At 47.5% G+C, this 19,838-nt stretch overlaps 1 protein-coding gene across 1 annotated transcript in view; it reads right to left on the bottom strand.

Annotated features, from left to right (window-relative positions):
• Positions 1–19,838, bottom strand: part of GRIK3 (glutamate ionotropic receptor kainate type subunit 3) — a 55,645-nt gene that overhangs the window by 15,084 nt on the left and 20,723 nt on the right. Inside the window, exons 8-10 of the mRNA XM_019473530.1 lie at positions 18,407–18,520; positions 12,885–13,088; positions 3,556–3,779 (exon numbers count right to left, since the gene is read on the bottom strand). Of these exons, the coding sequence (XP_019329075.1) occupies positions 3,556–3,779; positions 12,885–13,088; positions 18,407–18,520 (542 nt within the window). The remainder of the gene's footprint in view (positions 1–3,555; positions 3,780–12,884; positions 13,089–18,406; positions 18,521–19,838) is intronic.

The raw sequence follows: 19,838 nt of genomic DNA, 5'->3' as shown, positions 1-19,838 counted from the left end.
TTACCCCCACAAAGCCTTATAAATTGCTAGTGTTTATGGCTCTTTGGGGGCTGCAGTGGTTAGGAGCAGAGGCTCCATCAATAACTAAGAAAGACTGATTAAAAGGGGAGATGGATCAAATACATCCTTTGCCTGCCTCTAAATAGTCCCTAAGTTGGTTTTAAGTGGCATTGACCTATGATTATAGCATCAGCAGAGGACTCTGGTGCCTAGTTCAGGAGACTCATGTCTTTGAATTAAAGCTTTGCTATTTTGACTGTGGTTTTCTACTGAGAATTGAGTTTTAGAGGCCTTGCTGGGGTCAAAAGCAGATATTGTTTCCATTACTTCTGAATGCAGTAAATATTTTCCCCATGAAATCTCTTGCTCTTCATCTCTGTGTTAGAAGATCATTCCTGCAGAACCTTAATTACACCGAATGCTTGGTGTTCTTTAAAAGAACAGGAAGACAGAAGAAATGTCAGGAGGAAAACGTGTGAAAAAGAAACTGTAATTGCAATATTTTATAGGTTCAATTTCAGCCAAAAAATAGTCTGATGAGGAAAAACTGTTGTATTACATCATAACTGCTATGATGTAGAGAGATTATGAGGCTCGTTTAAGAACAAAAACAGAGACTAAAGCACAGTTCTTCAGGCTTTCATCCCTCAACGCCAGCCACAAAGCCCAGCACAGCAAGTGGTTCAGACCCTCTTGTGTTCATCGTGCCAGGGCGGTCACCAGAGGGGTGTTAAAACAGACACTCAGTTCCTGAGTGCGACTGCCGTGTGTCCGGGCACATGCAGGGGACTGGGTTAGCACAGATCCTCACCTCTCTAGGCAGCGAGTGCCCTCCAGGGCAGGGCAGGGGGGATTATTGGGCTGGTACCCTGGTTGGGGTGCCTGGGCACCCGACTCGGTGGATCAGGGCAGGCGCTGCGTGCACGTCGTTGCCGACAGCGGGATGGGCTGCCCGAGGCTGGGCAGCCCTGCTGCTCTCTGAACAGAGCATCTAGATTTTCTGGTCTATAAAAAGTGGCTTCTAAGGTGTTTTCACATCAGGGCCTGTCCTAGCATTTCCTTCAACCTTTTCTCAGTATTTACGGCAATGAATTTCACGTGCAGATACAATTTGCACATTTACCATGCTTTGAAAGTGGGATCTGGACAATTTGCGCTGGATTTAGCCATTATGTGAGTCTGGAAAAATAAACTCATAAATGTAAAATTGTATTTGAATTGTCATTCCGAGCCGCACAAGCAGTCTAATACTTTATGGCATCAGAGCCAAAGACGTTATGGCAGCAGAGCCCATCTAGCTATGTTCTGCATGGCTAACAGAGACATAAAGTGAAGGAGTTCTATCAGTCATCGCAATATTTTTCTTTTCCATAATTACCTCGGGTTCATTTTCCCAGACGAGTATCTTTTCCTGCTGAGAGCGTCTGGTTCCTCTCTAGCACAAAGCAAAACTGCCGAGGACCTCATCCTGCCCTGCTGGAGTCCCCAACAGTCTTCCCAGGGGCTTCAGCTGGGGCAGGACAAAGCCAGCAGCAGTGTTTTGCCAAACTGTCCTGCATTTTGTGTGCCCAGCAGTGGTGCTTGCCTGCAGCTGCAGCGCATCTGCAGGGCAGAGCTGGTGGGAAGGTGGAGCGATGTGTTGATGGCAACGTGACTCTCGTCCTCTTATAGTGTAGTAATAACAAGTGCTACTGTTTCTGTGCGTTACACCACCTGCTTGCTGAAATGATCTGTTAGGTTGTTTTTATGAGTTGCTGTTTGTACTGCAATGCTATGAGAGCCCAGGCCTGTGCTCCCAGCGGGCACTGTGCAAACAGCCTGCAAAGCCATCCGTGCTCAGACAGCTTCTGTGGGACCTCAGGAAAGCGCCTGGAAACCTGGTGTATCTCCATTTGATAGAGGTGCATTGCAAAGGCTAGGGAGGAGAACGATTGCAGTTCAAATCTTGAACATGGAAGGTCTTCTGTGTTCTCTAAGAGCAAAGTGCAACCTCTCCGGCTCTGCACCTCTGCAGAGGAAGGACCAGGCAATGTAGCTGCTTCACCATCCCAGATGGTTTGGAGCACTAATACTGTCTGCTAAGCCGAGTTTACTTTGACAACTGCTGTTACATGTAATTAGGATATTACATAGTAAACTCAGGAAATCATCTCTAAATGCCTCCGTGGACCTGAGGGATGTTGAAAATTGCAGATTTATTGTAACATGAGGGTTAATGGATTCTGCTTGCTGCAGTTTCATATTTAATCTTTACTTTGACTATCTGATTGATGTCAGTGGATTAGATAGAAGCTGGTTTCTGAAGGATGCTCAGAGAAAAACACAGCATAGCAGCCCTTGGAGGGAGAGGGTCTGCACAGAGCCCCGGTCCAAGGTGTGGGGTCAGCAGGGAGGTTTCTGAAGGCACCACTGGCATAACTTGAACTGGAAGAAATGAGAAATGAGTGTCTAACTGCAGAGTGTGCTTAGGAAACTTCCCTGGGCATGGTGTTTATGCAAAATATTTAAGCATCCAGCGAGGGCTGTGCGTGGCCGGGGAGGGCGGCTGCCCAGCAGGAGGGAGGCAGGTGCTTTGTTTTGGTTTGAAAAGGTGGAATCACGTATCGAGAGCAGCCCTGGACTGTGCATTTCATCAAAGACTCTGTGAAATTAATAACACATGCAAATATATGCAAATTATGCTGCTTTTAAATATAGGGGTTTTAAACATGCTAATTAGATGCATATTAATTTTGTAAACAGACACATTGTCTGATCCGTAGCAACAGGTTCTCCATTCTTTTGATATAGGGAAGGGTTTGTGGGGGCTTTGCTGGCAGAGGGTTCAGAGGCAGGAGCTGAAAATGATGCGGGACGTGGACGGGAGCTTTGTGTCCAGGACACAGCGGAGAGGCTGAGCTGCTCCCTGGAGAAGGTGGGTGAGAAGTGACCTGACAGGAGCATGAATGGTGGATGATACAGAGTAGGAAAATTACCCTTCGCTTTACCAGGGAGGTGCTAATGAAATGGAAAGGCAATAAAATTTCTAAAATCATAAAAGCAAGCACATTTTAGAATTCTTTTGTACTGGAAGCCTACTAAATCTGTGGAACTGCCTGCCCTGATACAGCAAAAGAGGCTTACAGGTTTATGTTAATAAAGCAAACAAACACAAGCACATTTAGTATGGTAAAGCGGTACAAAGGATATAACACAGGCTGGAGCTAGCAAAGAAGGAAACAAATTTCCCCTGTGGCTAGCTCATCTTTAATTTTCACCACGGGGTTTGTATCACCTCTACAGCCACTCTGAGATACAGGTCCAAAAGGGAACAGAGCACAGGAGTCTGGCAGTCATGAGCAACCCCACGCCAAGAGACCAGCCTGACTTTGGGTAATGGACCAAAAGTAATTTCATTAATGACACAGATTTAATGCTGCGGCTCCCACTGGGTGGTTGGATCCCTGCGACACACCAGGCAGCAAAACGGATCTGAGCGTGGGGAGGGCGTCTTGTCACATGGCAGCAGATGTGGCCTGATGGCAGTTGGGTGGGATGGCACCGGCGTCCCCTTACCTGGCTATGACAAACAGCACGCAGCTGACCCCCAGGTAGGCAAGGAGGATGTACATCCAAATGTCAGGAGACAGGGGGTTGAGGAAGGAGAACACGCTGGGGTTGGTCCCATTGGGCTTCCGGTACAAGATGCTGACCCCCAGGGTCATAAAGGGCTTGGAGAAGTCTATTGCTTTCTCCCGAACGTGGGTGATGGTGAGAGGAGCAACGGCCAGATCAGCTTTCTGTGCGCAACGCAGGGAGAGAGAGAGAAAGAAGGCATTAGAAACCGAGGCATTTCCATCCCCTTAGAAACACCCACAGCAGTCACACTGCAGTATTGGGCCAAAAAAACCCCAAAGTGCAGCCCTGGGGTTCCCCCTTCCCTTTGCGCATGGGGTATGTCTGCCCTGTGCCTCTGCCCGAGCCAGGCTGGACCTCCTGCCCCCCTTTCCAGTGCAGGCAGGGCCCTCTGTGCCTGGCACAGGATGGACTCCATGTAACTGCTTCCCTTCAGACCTGCAGCCTTGCTGTACAGGCAAACACAAAGCTGTCTTCAGAGCTGCACTGCATTGCACACGAATGGTATTTGGGCAGCTTTCTGTGAGCTCTGCTCCGAAGCCCTCTCGGTAAGGGACCAAGGACTGGTCTATGTGCATTAGGCACAAGAACGCCCGAGATAGGACAGGTGGAAGGTGGAATTGATATAATACGGTCCAGTTATCACAAATACTTCTCATCACCTAAACAAAACCCCAACGCAGATGCAGGGTCCCCAAAGCACGCTGGGCGATGGTGTGGATGTGTTTACCATCTTTAGGAGAGTTGTTCCTGATTTAAATCGGCGAGGTAGAGAGCAAAATATGGTCTACTGTTTGCTAATTGTACTCTATGACTTTCATTGTATAGATTTTCGGCTGATGTTAGCTACCGACATACAGCGCAGACAACAGGTCTTACAGTCTCCGCAGCTTTTGCCCAGATGCAATGAGCTCATGTTGATAGGCTCTTCTAAGATGGTTGGAACAATTATATCTTAAAGTGGTATAAAACATCTGCAATCCTCGCTGTGCTTGCTTCTTGCCACAGAACTCTCTACAACAGGAGTTTGCTGTGTGCAAATCCCACCGTTTGCAGAGATGATTTGGTTTTGTTGGCCTTCCTTTCAATGTTGCTGTGAGAGGAGAAAGTTGCAGGGGGAGACCACTCCAGAATGAAGGTGCAGGAAGTAATGTTGTAGCAGCATGAGGTAAAAGGTTGAATTTCTTTCCCCTCAGTTGACTTCATGATACAACTTGAAAGGCTCATTCTAAGGAAGCTGTGGTGTAGGGTAAGAGAGCTGCTGTTTGGGAATGCTTGCAAGCGTGCCTGGCTGGTGGGAGTGAGAAACCATCGCATGGTTCCCGTGCAAGATTTATTTAACATCTGATTCTGAAAATTAAAATTCTAAATGAACCATGAGTGATAATTACCTAGAGATATAGTAGATTTGTCATTACTTGCAAACTTCAAATCAATATTGGCTGCCTTGCTAGAGCATGCTTTATTCCAACAGAAACTCTGGGTTCACTGTAGAAATTGGTGAAGATCTGGCCTGTGTTGTGGAGCAAGGTCAGACTAATGATCTCGTTTGACCTTGCAAATCTGTGACGAAAGTCAGTGGAATATTTTTAAATACAGGAATCTGGGCCTTTTTCTATAAGAAGAGTTTCTACATGAGCTTTTATCTGTTACATAAATATGTGTGTGTGTGCATGAAAGGGTCTCCTCTCCAAAGAATGTAGCTTTAGAGGTCCTGAACAGAAGAGTTTCAGGAATTCTCTAACAAGGGTAAAAACACGTATTTTTTTCTAACATGGTTCTTTAGCCGAGCCCTGGTTGGTTCCCTTTCCTTGTCACTTTCCAAATGGAAATATATTTTTAAATCAGCTTGGTACAGAAAGTGTCCTTTTCAATCACTGGCATTTGTCAAAACTTAGAGAAAATGGAAACAATATTTTCCCAATGAGCCCTTTTGTGCCAGCTGTGGCTGTGGTGACATTGATGAAAAGTGAAGGACAGTGGTTTTTAGGAGTGGACAGGCAATGCTGGCTGCCCAGCTTGAGATAGTGAAGTTCTGCATCTCAGGAGCAGAGTCCGCATCCATGGTACCGTCCTGGCGGAGGATGCCCGGCAGGTTTGTAGCTCAGCTGCTCTCCCCACGTTACAGCACACTTGAGAATTTCGGCTTATCAGTCTCCAAAGTCACAAGGCAGAAATGGCAAAAGAAATGCAGCATTTCAGCTTCTCCATCACTTCTGTGTGAGTGTTCTGACCCAACAGGGAAAACCGAAGGAGATATTGAAGGATTTGGCTATGGATTTTTCTGAAGGAGGAAACAAATGATCAGTTCTGTGGTCAGTGCTCGCTAGCAACTGCCTGTCTGAAAGATCCTAAGCCAAATTTGTCAAAATGAAATAGCAAGCTAAATAACAGCTAGGAGTTTATGCTTTACCACAGAAAATGAAGAGAGAGAGAAATCTGCATGGATGCCCAAGGATCAAAACGCTTTTAGTGCAGAAATAAAATTTTACTGTGTCATTTCAGCAGCTCCTGTGAGTTGATCACAGCCCCGTGTCCTTGGCAGTAAATGTCACACGCAGGCAGAATGGAGCATGTATTAGGGAGCCCAGTCTGGTGTGGTGTCCTGAGCTATTAAAGGCAGTACGGGGCTGCACTTTGATAACCTTTTTATCAATGCAGATTTTTCTGAAGGTGGCCTCTAATTAAGGGTTTGCTGACTGAGAGGATCTAAATCAAAACCCACCAAGGGTGAAGTTTTCATTTGTCGTGCTCTGACATTACAAACCGGGAAGTCAATTATCAGGCCCTGACTGCTTCCTTCCCTCAGCCCCAACTTTTATGCTGTTGCACAGTAAGAGGTTTTATTAAAAATGAGGAATTATAGCAAGTGCCAGTGGCTTAAAGGCCCTTATCCAGCAAAACCACTTAAGCCCACGCTTCTGTTTTACTGGAGCTTGCGCACCTTCCAAGTCTTATGCACGTTCCTAAGTGTTCTGCTGAACTGAGGCCAAAAAGATGAATTTTGCCAAGGCAGCTACACACCAAATGCAGACACTTCTCTAACACACCTTGAAGGGTTTGAATCTCCTTATTCACCCAGTGTTACCGCGTTTTCACTTGGGTGGAACTGACACGGGTTCACCAGGTGTTCAGTGGATGGAGAATTGTATTCTCTGCAGAGATATTTGGCTTTTATCAGAAAATGCTGTCTTATCTTCAAGTTCTCAGTTATCACGGGAATGTGGCCTGTGGGTCAGAACAGCTTTTGCACAGCCACGGTTACTGTAGAAATTCTGCAGCATCCGACCTCCGCCAGAGGAAAGCTGCTTGTGACGGCCAGTCACAGCAGAGCCCACAAACAGCATAAGCACCAAGATAAATATTTATTCATTGTATTCTCTGCAGAGATATTTGGCTTTTATCAGAAAATGCTGTCTTATCTTCAAGTTCTCAGTTATCACGGGAATGTGGCCTGTGGGTCAGAACAGCTTTTGCACAGCCACGGTTACTGTAGAAATTCTGCAGCATCCGACCTCCGCCAGAGGAAAGCTGCTTGTGACGGCCAGTCACAGCAGAGCCCACAAACAGCATAAGCACCAAGATAAATATTTATTCAAGAAAATAAGCTGCCTCTGTGCTTATTTTGCCAATCCGAGTTAGGTATTTACATAAACTAATAATGTGTGTGTTGCCTGAGAGGCAGGCAAATAGTGCATATTTTACTTATTTAATTGTTATTCAGGTGTTGGTCTGGCAGCATCGACACTTTCATCTCTCAGTCTCTTTTGCCACCACCACTGCCAGCGCTGGGGCGCCAGCGCTGTTCTGCTCTTCTGTTCCCACCGCCCTGCATCAGGTCCCATCTCTGCACCCCTCTCTGCTTTGCCTGCTCGGCTGCTGTGCCATGCTCCTGCACCCTGTCCCCCCATGGGTCTGCTGCGTGCTGGCCTCACTCCTGCATCTTTCTGCATCTTTCCTTGCGGCGGAGCCAGCACCCAGGCATCCTTGGGCACAGACATCCCGGAGTGTTGGGGGACAACAAGGCCAGGCACAGCTGAGGCAGCCGGTCTGTCTTGCAGCCCGTGGCTTGGAGATAAGAGGGGCTGCTACTTTAGCAGGCGACTGAGTGCTCTGCAGAGAGCCCTGTGCCCACAGCCCTCCCCTCTCGCTGGCCAGGGATAGGAAAGCACTCAGCGTGAGAAGTGATGCTCGAGGGAGAGCAAGGTCATGCCCGGCAGCATCCCAGACGCGCCTTGGCCTGCCACCGCATGCACCGTGCACAGGGGAGTCAGCGTTAATTGTCTGACTCCAGCTCTTAATGGCTGCTCTTACAATTTCAGTCCTAATTTAGACATAATTTTTGTCAATGAATTTCTTTAATATCAGAGGTGAATTAAGAACAGATGTCGGCAGGGAAAACCTAGCTGTAAGCTGAAGAGGAGAAATGAGGACCATGAAGTCCTGTTGGGCCTCTTGTAATCTTTTCTTTAGGGAAGTTCCTCAGAGACAGAACTACCATTAATTGTACCTAAGAGATGTCAAAGGTTGTAGGATCCCAGTGAGAAGCCATATTTTGCTCTTACAATTTCAGTCCTAATTTAGACATAATTTTTGTCAATGAATTTCTTTAATATCAGAGGGGAATTAAGAACAGATGTCGGCAGGGAAAACCTAGCTGTAAGCTGAAGAGGAGAAATGAGGACCATGAAGTCCTGTTGGGCCTCTTGTAATCTTTTCTTTAGGGAAGTTCCTCAGAGACAGAACTACCATTAATTGTACCTAAGAGATGTCAAAGGTTGTAGGATCCCAGTGAGAACAGCCATATTTTTAGAGACAAGCTCTATCCTATGAATTACTGGCAGGTGAGCAAGCCAGGGGAGGGAAAGGCAGGTCCAGAGAGACCTGCAGAAGCAAGCAGAGAACTCAGGGCTCCCAACATACACTTCAGTATGCTTCCATCACCTGGATCGCTGAATATGATAAATATGAATCCCCCCAATTAACAATGCTGAGCACAAAGGGAGAAAATGCAGCCAGCTGTTCTGGCTTATTTCTATCTCCTCCCTAATGCTGAGTTCATGCAGTGTATAAACAAGAGATGGAGGACACTTCATCCAACGAAATTGGTTTTTTCCTATTCCTGGGCCAGTGGCTTCCAAATGAATCCCCAGCTCACGGCACTTGAAATAAACATCCACCAGTGCAGGAACATTAATGGGAATGTGGCAATGTGGTGCAGTATGTATTTCTGCCAGAATTTACTGTCAATAAATGCCCATTTATTGTGAAAGTGTTAAATCAACTGTCATAAATCGTCCCTAAGGATAGATATTACATGTTCTCTATAGTTACCATTGGCAGGGATTTCCATTAGAAACCCTATTATTTTTCATACCTTTTTTATTCCCACATGAAGTTTCAGGTTGAATAGAAATTTGATACGCACTGTCTCAGCAGAAGACAAGTTTTATTTGTGAACAAGTCTGTGCAAAACGTCCAGAACAACTCATTTTGCTGGTTCTATGTGATTCTGCCCACAAACAATAGGGAAGATTTGCAGGCGTTGTTTTGCCAGACAACTAGAATTTATAAATCAGAATGGATGTGCCACAATGCACAGTGTAGTTTTGCTTGTATCAATAATAATTTCTGCGAATAAACATCAATAACAGTTCACTACTGATGAAAGGAGGAGATTTGACAGTTGCCAGGTTCCCCGTATATTAGGGATGCAGGGCACAGGAGCTTCTCTGTGTCACCTGGGTGCCCCAAACCTCCCCAAATGCCAGTGTTGTGAGCGAGTTCAGCTTTCATGGCCCATCTGATTGAGGCTCCTCTGCAGGAGCGGCCAGGGAGAGTGACAATAAGCAACCAGCTGCAGTGAGGAAAGAGTCTAGTTCTCCAGGCAATGGACTGAACTCCCCCAGAATAGGGACTTTTTTGTGATGAAGGACGAGCAGCAGATGAAAAGCAGTAGGGCAGGGCTTTTTGCATCTAACTGCACGAGGCTGTCTCTTCCAGATCTGCTGCTGGGGACCTGGAAGACAGGGTCATGCTGTGAGCTGCTCTGACTGCTGTTGCTTTTCCTGTTTAAGCTTAAGGCCAAACTAGAAACAAAGCAATTTTACAAAGGATCATAGCCTAAGGCATTACTGCCTATGGCCAGGCATGTCTGGATTGGAGAGGACAGGGAAAGGAGGATGATGCGAGACTCCAAAACAAACCACCAGAGGTCTGTGCGTAAACAGCCCGTCCTCCGTCATGTGCTCTGTGATTTATACCTTTGCGTGGTAGGCACCATCATCCCTGAAGCACTATAATTATATACCTACCTGGGCTACCCTGCCTGCCACCTACACCCAGCTCCTCTCTGGCTGTATTTCCCAGCCCAGCAGAAGGCCATCCTGAGTGATGGGCTGCCCCTTGCTTTGCCCATCTCCTTTTCACTGAATTTCAGCCTTGGATCGGGCTATTCCTGGTACACAGCATCTGCCGCTCCCATGGCTTTCAGCCCTTCCAAGTGATAACAATCACCATTTTAGCCTCTTATTTCACCTCAGGAGCACCCTCTCCTATGCACAGGACATTCAACCAAGCCTGCACATCGGCTCAGCCCACCAGAGCTGGTGCATCACAGCAGTCCTGGGGGGCTCAGTATCAGATGCACGAGTTAAGTGGGTCTTCAGCAATGCACAGACTTTCTGCATAGAGTTAATCCTGGCCTGGGTGTTTGGACCTCACAAAATCCTACCTGCTTTATGCTCCCACCTCAATGATCCCAATTCTTTTATGAGAAGGAGACACTGAATATGGAGGAAAGCCAGCCCAGATATCAAACTCGCAGTGTGGGCAGCCCATCACTACAACTTTGTTTGAATGCTGTCTCCAACACTTTTCCTACTAGGTGTGAAATAAGTTTGAACTTTCCCATTGCAACATGCCAATTGGTTGTTCCTTTCCCCACACAATTTGAAGATGCTTTGCTGCTGAGGAAGGACCCCATCTGGTTGCAGTTTCACTTTTTAATGCTTTACATAAACAGTGCTATAAAAAGCAATGACATGCAGACAAAGAAAATAATGGCTTCATATGGGGTTTGGGCAATAGTTATAAATCACTCCAAGGCGTGCACCCAACCACACCTGTTAGGAAGCAGAGTTCAAACTTGATGCTACAGTAAAACTTGAAAGAAGAAGGGATTTGGTCCTTTCCTGTTGCTGTATGTTAATTTGCTTTTTAAATAGTTAGCCAAGAAATACTTTAATGCAGGTTGACCATGAATTTCATGTTACTTAATGACATTGTTCCGCATACCTTCTTCTTTGTCCGTCTCTTTTAGCTGACCACAGCTTTGGGAATGGCTGAAAGCCTCTTGAGAGCCCTATAACATCTTGCAGGACATTGGAAGTGGTGTGGTTCAGACTAAATGACTGTCTGGCTCCTATTCCCTGTATCTTCTTTCCTGCTTTGGGGCGATTTACTTCTTCAGAGCCCTGCACTACAGATGCAGTGGTGAAAGCCACAGACTCTGCTCCCGGCAACGGGTGTGAGACCGCGGGAGGCTGTGCCCCGCAGCACGCTGCCAAGGTTCGCAGCCTGTGCTCTGCATCTCTTCGTATCTGTGTCACACGCATCACTCAGAGCGACAAAGCACCAGTCTCTTCCGCTGGGATGCTGAGTGTCACTTGTCTAACTTAGCAAGGCTGTTGCGTAAGAGACTACGAAATCTGTATTTTGAGCTCTATGGAGTTTTCTGGAAGCAAAAATACAAAGGCAGGTTTGCACAGCCTGTGGCATATTCCCCTGTGAGACACAGCGTCCTGCTCCCCCAAGGGCTGTCCTTGTATGCCCTTGCCGCACTTCCCGCCTCTCCAGGGTGAGCCATCTAAGGACTACAGCGCTCTTCGCAAACTGATTAAGCATCACTTTGTCCCTATAAGGGACATAATCATTATCATCTGCATTTTACAGATGGAGGAGGTATTGCACAGAAGCAACTTGTCCAATGTCATTTAGGGCAGACAAGCCAAATCCGGAAACACAACCTAGATCCCTGAGCCCCAGCTCCACAGTCTCACCGCCAGACAATGCTCTGTTATCTGTTCACAGCGAAGCTCATTTACTGAAGTGACTCACCCAGCAAATACCTTCTTCTCAGATGAACTGTTAGAGCATCACAGCTGCTACGTACGCGGGATAATTTTTGTCTCTTTTCTGCTTAGGCAATGTTTTCAAAATGTAGCCAGGAATATGAGAGGTGGTCCAAGGGCTGCACCACTTGAGCAGGATATTCAGGAGGAGAGAGCTGTGTTATAGCTCTAGGACAGCTTATACTGCTGCCTGTGCTGCAGAGATCATAGATTAATTTTGTCCTGATCTTTTCTTCCAGAGACCTTTTCTGGGAATAAGAGATTCATAAAAACACCAGCTTTCCTCACCTCCCTAACTGGGCTTCTGGGATCACAGGATGTGCTGGAGGCAAAATACCTAATTAGGAAACTGAGCAACCTCTGGCCGCGAGTTGAGGTTTCAGACTAGGTGACTTTTTGGTGACTGCGAGAGTAAAGCTGCTACAACAGTTTCACTAGTGTTTAATGGGCTTTTAGAAGTGGCCGCGGCAGGAAAAGCACAGCTGCTGTGCTGCAGGGTGAGCTCTGTGTCCCAGCAGATTTTGGAAAATAAGCTGCGTTTAGTATTAACTGTTCCCTGCACACCTGCTCTTGCAGTCTGGATATGTCATCTGGATTCAGCTGAGCTGTGTCTGGGACATGTCTGGGGTCCCTGAGCCACCCCGGTGTTGTGCCCTGGCCTGTGTTTGTCGGGGGCAGAGCAGCAGCATCCTCAGGGGATGAGAGCAGGAACGCACTGCTCCTGCCTAGGCGGCTGTGCTGCTGGCTCAGGAAAGCCAGTGTGCAGCCGGGCCTCGGAGAAGCCTCTTGCCTCCTCTTTGTGTGCCCAGCCTGCATCCCACTGCAGGGCAGCAGCACAGCTGGGGGGGTGGGGGTGGTGTGCAGCTGAAGCAAAGGAGCCCATTTCTGTACTGTGAGAATGTCCATTTTCAGAAACTCCAAATGAATATTTGGAAGAGTCAGACAAAGAGATACTCTTCTGACAAAACGTGCAACACAGGCAGAGCCCAGGCGGATTTAGGAGCTCACTGCAGGTACCCCGAGCCAGCAAGCAGCAGGCACCCATCCCACCCCAGGCAGAAAGCCTCAGGGACAGCCTGGGCACAGCCGCCCCTCGGCAGCCGCTGGCTGCCTGCACCGCAGATGGGCCTGACTCACGTGGTCGATGAGCTCCTTGATCATGCCGTTCCACTGCCCCTTCTCATCCTGTGCCCCGTATTTCCCATCCTCCACCAGCCGGATCTCGTAGGTGAAGCCCAGGATGATGGCCAGCTCCTTCAGGAGGTCGATGCAGTAACCCTCAAAGCGGTCGTTCCCGAACAGGGCTGTGTCGGACTTACGGAACATGACAAAGGGCTCTTCCTGCACATGGGAAGGCAAAAAGTCCCCATTAAGGGTCAGCTGTGGTCCCAGCTCCTACTGGAGGCAGGGCTGCCCCTGCGGGTCAATCTGAGCCACGAGGCGCAGGCTCTTTCAGCAGGGTTGGCACCGTGACATGTTGGGAATAAATTAACTTTGCACAGCACATCAGCTAATTAGCAACCTTGTTTACCCCACAAAATTTAATTTTGTCTCTTCTGAGCAGCCAACTGCTTTCCATTTGGTAGGATTTCAGGGAGAAAAATAACCATTTCATGCCCTGAAAATGAAGAGTGTTCAGAAACAATAAAGGGGTGGGGGACAAATTCAGCACCAAGTCCCACACAGCAGAAATGCGGCTGAACTGCACCGCAGTACCTGTTGTTTGCTGCAGCGAGCAAGAGGCTGGTGGGTTAAATACAGGGCGAGGGAGCCGTGCGTGGCTGATGGCCAGCCCAAAACATTTCCCAGTTCAGCTTGTTTTCCTCTTGGCCGGCACTAGCTGATGGGATACGGGGCCCTACTGCTGCCCAGAGAGAGTTTCTGCCGTCTGCTCCAGTTATGCCTGCCGTGGGAAGGTTGGGGGTGTCTTTAATCACAGCAGTACTAAGCACCAGCACAAGTGAAAAATAACTAATAAAGTGCTTTACAGCAGGCTTTGCCCTATGGATCCCTGTCTCTTTAGCGGGGGCTGGCAGGTGAAGTTAGCAAACACACAACAAACTGCACGGCCCTTTGGTGAATATCAGGCTTGGGCAGCCACCGAGCACGAGGGAGGCTGGGGAGCCCGAGGGAGAAAACATGTAGAGGACAGATGGAAATGGCAAAAGATGGTAGGCAGCAGGCAAAGCTAGAAGGCAAGGGGAGGATGAGATATCAACAGCAGCTAATACCTGGCTTGAATTGAAGGTATCTGTGAGGCTACCGTCCTTGCCCGCGGGGTGGCCGGGGAGGGGAGGGCTAATGTTTTGCTCCGGCGAGCGAGCTGTATTGCCAGAGTCCCTGCGGTGTTGCACAGGGACAGGGGGGCTTGAAGTCATGGGAGGGAAGGTCTGGAGTCCCGATTAGAGAGAGTATCACCGAGGTGCCCCGTTTAGTGGAGGGCAGGCACCCTGCCTTGGGTGGGTATGCCAAGGAGGGGCTTCGGGACCCAGAGCTGGGCTGTGCCAGCCTGGAGGTTGGTGGCTCTTGTCTCCCAGTATGACCTGTCAGCCCCTACCTCTGCTGTGGGAGACCTGTGCCACCCCCGGGGGGGGTGGGCAGGAGGTGCCTGCTTGGCCTCAAAGCAGGGTAGGGGGGGGATGAGAGAGCATGTGAAGCTCGAATTATAAAGCAAAACTGAAACCATCACGCCTATAGAGTTTAGCTTGGCACACGCAGCTTGGTTAAATCCTGCTCTCCCTGGCGTCCTCCTCAGCTTTCTTCTCTGGAATTAGTGCTTTGTTTGTGAATCAGCTGAATCTATGGATCTTGATTTAAATACACCAGCTCCAGAGCAGCTATAAAGCACTATTAATTTTGGGAAGCGCTGTAGGGATTACATACATATTTAACAGACGAAGCACTAAACATTAGGACGCCACTCGCTTCAGTAATGTATCTCCAGGTCTCAAACATTTCCTAGGGGGTAATTCTGAACTCTGTGAACCACTTATTCACGGACTATTTCACAATTTATTACTGAAAATGGCCAGACATCCAATTCACAAGCTCTCTCGGTTTGCTAATCGATTTCTCAGTGAAGGTGCCCTCAATTTCATAACTTCACAGTTCCCATATTGCTTGGGGAGAGTGGCGCTGGCTGCTGGGGTAATATTTCTCTTCCAACAAGTCACTGCAATATGAGCAAAAGGGGAAAAAACAACCTTTGATGCTTTTCCTTTTAAGGGTTCCTCCTATGGCTTTTCTACAATCATTTACACCAGTGCAAAAGTATAAAGGGATGTTGCAAATGCAAATAAAATTTAGGGTTGTATTTTATTTTTTAGAATCCAGTATATGAAAATGCAATTATTGCAGAACTCTGGACTAAGCACATTTCCTCCCCCTGCAGGCAAGGGAATTGCAGGACAGCTGTGGTTTCGAGGTAGGTACCCCGTGGCATGTGTGCAGGCCCAAGGAATGGCGCAATTAATAGGAACTGGTATCACCCTTGTACATTATGTAATTTGTACGTGCTCGTGGAGCATGAGATGAAAATGCTGCCCGAAAAAAGCATGTCAAAGGCAGATGGCTGACAGGTCTCCTCCTGGCTCCATCATTTTGCATTATGCCGTGGCCTTTGAGGTACAGTGATTATTGCACCCTAGACCCAGACGTTTCCACAACTCTGGCCATGCGTCTTACCCCTGACAAGATGCATGTTTTCTGGTTTCCCTCAGTCCTGTTCATACAGCTTTCACCGATATTCCAGTCCTGAACTTATCTGCTGTCCCTTGGCTTCACCCCGCGGTCAGGTGCTCCTCCAGCTCTCAGTGCAGGTAGCTCTGCTGCCGTCCCTCCAGCCTTTTCCCCAGTGCTACCAGCCCTCCCACCCCAGGAATTTTCCCCAAGGTGCTGCACACAGTTCTAATTAAAGAGAGTGGGGGGAAGAGGAGTCATTATATAACTTCTGGTGAGTTTTATCCAGCCGCGGTACGGGTTGAACAATTCCCTTAGAGCTGATCCTGAGCCTCCACCTGGGAGTGACTTATGTGATGTGTTATTCATGTTGCCCTAAAAATTTGCATCTCCCATGTACAGGTACTGGCAGCACTTTAGGTTACCTTGCTAAAATGAACCAAACCTGGCACGGCAGGTCTCTCCATTTGGCCTGTTAGAAAAACAGTACCTAAATTTCTGCTTTCTGAACACACCAAGAATGCTTAAACGCAAAAGAAAAAAAAAAAAAAGTGCGTGTATCATGCCTGAGTGCCCACACGCTGCTGCAAAGGTCTCAACAAGCAGTCTATAACAATCTGATGCAAGTTGAATTGTTAAAGTGTCTTTTGCACTGTCATTTCTCTACTCCTTCTGCAGTAACTCCTGATGTGGCAATTCCTTTCTCCTGATGTGATGATTCATTTCAATAACCGTATCCAGTGGGGAACCATTGCTCCGCTGATTCTGCTAAAGCGCATGGCACAGGAACACTGCCCCGTGCAGACTCCCCCATAAGCACGACCCATCGCGGTTTCATGGGACTGGCACGGTAGAAAACTTTTGGATTGGGAACGGAAGGAACTTTTCCAGTCTCCCCTGTATGCTGAGACATGAAAGCAGCGTGTTATTGTGCATAGTTAATGAGCTAAGCCTGTACCTGACTCTTTGAGAGAGGGAGTTTAATGAAAATGTTTCATTGGAACAAATATTGTGTGATGAATGGGAAGTTCCTTAGAAGGGGTGGCTAATTTGCAAGGAAAGCTGCAGCAGCGTCTGTCTTTGGCTCATATTCTGCCTGCTTCTATTCTGCTAATCTCTTGTGGAGTGATACAATACCTTTAGTTCCAGCCCTTCTTCTGCCCTGGACCAAGTGTTTAATTTTTCTTTTTGCTTTCTGAACACCCCAAAAATTCTTAAACGCAAAAAAAAAAAAAAAAAAAAAGTGCGTGTATCATGCCTGAGTGCCCACACGCTGCTGCAAAGGTCTCAACAGAAGCAGTCTAACAATCTGATGCAAGTTGAATTGTTAAAGTGTCTTTTGCACTGTCATTTCTCTACTCCTTCTGCAGTAACTCCTGATGTGGCAATTCCTTTCTCCTGATGTGATGATTCATTTCAATAACCGTATCCAGTGGGGAACCATTGCTCCGCTGATTCTGCTAAAGCGCATGGCACAGGAACACTGCCCCGTGCAGACTCCCCCATAAGCACGACCCATCGCGGTTTCATGGGACTGGCACGGTAGAAAACTTTTGGATTGGGAACGGAAGGAACTTTTCCAGTCTCCCCTGTATGCTGAGACATGAAAGCAGCGTGTTATTGTGCATAGTTAATGAGCTAAGCCTGTACCTGACTCTTTGAGAGAGGGAGTTTAATGAAAATGTTTCATTGGAACAAATATTGTGTGATGAATGGGAAGTTCCTTAGAAGGGGTGGCTAATTTGCAAGGAAAGCTGCAGCAGCGTCTGTCTTTGGCTCATATTCTGCCTGCTTCTATTCTGCTAATCTCTTGTGGAGTGATACAATACCTTTAGTTCCAGCCCTTCTTCTGCCCTGGACCAAGTGTTTAATTTTTCTTTTCTCCTTTGGACACTTTCTTGGTCCCATTCCTTCTATAATACAAAACCCCACTCTGTCAGGTCATATCATTTTGGGAAGGCAAGGACATCACGAGTGGTCACACTGCTCCGGACTGGGGAATGCATCCCCAGCTGGCTCTTTACCATCTGTACCTTTATGCTCCCTGAAAATATGGAACATAAAAGGGCTAGAAAATTTCTATAGGCAAAACCATAATTCAGGCCCAATTGTGGGTAGGCTGTCAAAGGGCTGATATTTTTTGTTGCTTCCTGGTGACATGCCATGAGCCTGCACTGTGTGATACAGACATATAGAAACCAATGCCACTAGTCATAATTCATTAGATAGTAAATAAAAATTCATTCTGATCTGATGCCTGCCATCAAATCCAATAGCGAATGTGAGAACAAAATGCAGCACGACAGTTGGAAGCGGAGGAGACCTGTTAAGCAAGCGTGGTTTGCTGGATAACGGCATTACTCTTAGCTAGTTTATCAAATATGTACTTAAGAGGAGGAAGGAAACACGATTGTCATAGCTAAGTCAGGGTCTCTGGTTGTTCTTAGTATTTTCTTCTGTAACAAGAACACTCCTATCTAAGGCAGGCAGTGCTGGCCATCTGACAGTGCCTGCCGCTGCCTGCCCAGGCGCTGGTGGTAAATGGGCGACTTAGAGCTTTCCTGGAGCTCAGCACGCACAAACCTCCCATGCCCTCCAGCATGCAGGGAGCAAGGGGGGACAGGGGACCTGGCTGGGCGGCTGAAGCAGAGGAGCTCAGCCAGGATAAGCAGCAGCCTCCTGCGCACGCGGAACACGCGTGGTCCCAGCTAGCCTGTGCCAGCCTCACCATCCACCACGTGTTGGCTGGTAGCCTGCTTGGGAGCGGTGGCATCGGAGGATGCTGCAGGTCACCTCGGTGCAGGCGCATGGGCATCACGGTGCCCTGCTGAGCCCAGCCCGCACGTGGGGGCTCTCTGTGCCCTTTCTTGGCTTTCCAGAGGGACTAGCAGATCTGTACTGGGATGCTGTGAGTTTTCAGAGATATCGGATATCCCTGAGATTTGTGGGTGGAGGAAGAAGACAGGCTTGCAATCTCCTACCAGGACCGTGGTGACAATTAGAGATCTGTTGCTCAGTGAGTCTGTGACATTAGGCCCTCGTCCTTTGGAAATTTCTGTGATGTTCAAGCCATCAGAAGGGCTCCACGCTCCAACCTGAAATGAAGGAAGCAAACGAATGCATGAACACCCGGCTTATGTTCCTCACTTGCTCTCAGCATCTTACTGGCCTGGAAAAAGGAGCTTGCTTGTTTCACCTACAGTAAACAGAAGCAAAGCTGAAATTGCAATCTTGTATCACCCAAATAGAAGATTTGCATTAACCCTTCAGTTCCAGGTCACTCCAGCTGCGCATGTATAATACACAACGCTTACGCTGCCCTCTGATGCAGGTGCATAAAAGACCACAATGACTGGAATTTAGGGGCTGGATGAACAATTTGCAAAGGTGCTGTGTATAGAAAACAATCAAACCATGCTGAAGAGTCAAGTCTGGACAAGGATAAAGCAGAACAAAAGAAAACAAATACAAATATGAGGCCGTTTTCTTTCTTTTTTATTTCCCCACCAATTTGCTTTGGTAGGGAAAATTAAAAACGACTTGACCAGCTCTGCAAATCCGTGGCAGGGACCATTCCTACATGCGCTGTGGCAAACTAGACAGACGTTTCTAACAGGTCCCCTTGGAAGGGCCCTGGTCACCCCTTCAGGGAAGTCCACTGCAATGGGAGGTCTTGGTCCTGGTAGCAAACCTGAAGGAGGGAATGGCAGCAGACTTGCTCGGGCATGAGCACAGGCACACGCAGCTACGTTCCTCATCAATTTGAGATGCTCTGTTTTTCTTAGGCTGTCAATTCTAATAAATTATTAGACTTTGAAGAAGTCTATTGACCCAGAAATAGCAAAACATGTCTCTATTTAAGAGAAGTCATCTGCGCAACTCTAAGCCTGTTAACCTGATCTCTGCAGTGCAGGGGAGGCTTTAGAACAAACTTTGAAGGCAGGACTGACTAAAGGACTGTGACGGTGAGATAAAATGTCAGGAAAGCTGGAGGAATATGGGATTGCTGCCAAGAAACAGAGCAGGGTGGCCATATAGCCAGCCTGACAGTGAGAAAAAACAAACCCCCTCATGGAAATGGGAACAGAATGATCCGTCTGTAGGGTCAAACTGTGAGATGGGACTCAGAGAGAAACCAAAGGCAGACAGCTCAAACCCACTGGGGAACCAGGAACTTCCAATATTTTATTTATTGCTATTTTTAAGATTCTTCAACCTCTTCAGCAGTCCAAAGAGAGAACTTGGTTTTACTGCATCCCCAAAAAGAGACTTTGTAATGAGCAATGCTGCCTGGCAAAAAAATATCATAAATTCTGGAAGAGTTTCCATGAACTTTGTGAAAGGCTCTTAAATATTTCAGGTAAAACCTAACCAATCCCCCATATCTCCCTTCGATCACACAACAGCTGCAAT

The sequence above is a fragment of the Aptenodytes forsteri genome, unplaced genomic scaffold (assembly GCF_000699145.1).
Source record: "Aptenodytes forsteri isolate BGI_AS27 unplaced genomic scaffold, ASM69914v1 Scaffold7, whole genome shotgun sequence".
Classification (NCBI taxonomy): Eukaryota; Metazoa; Chordata; class Aves; order Sphenisciformes; family Spheniscidae; genus Aptenodytes; species Aptenodytes forsteri.
This window is presented reverse-complemented; position numbering and strand designations above follow the sequence as displayed.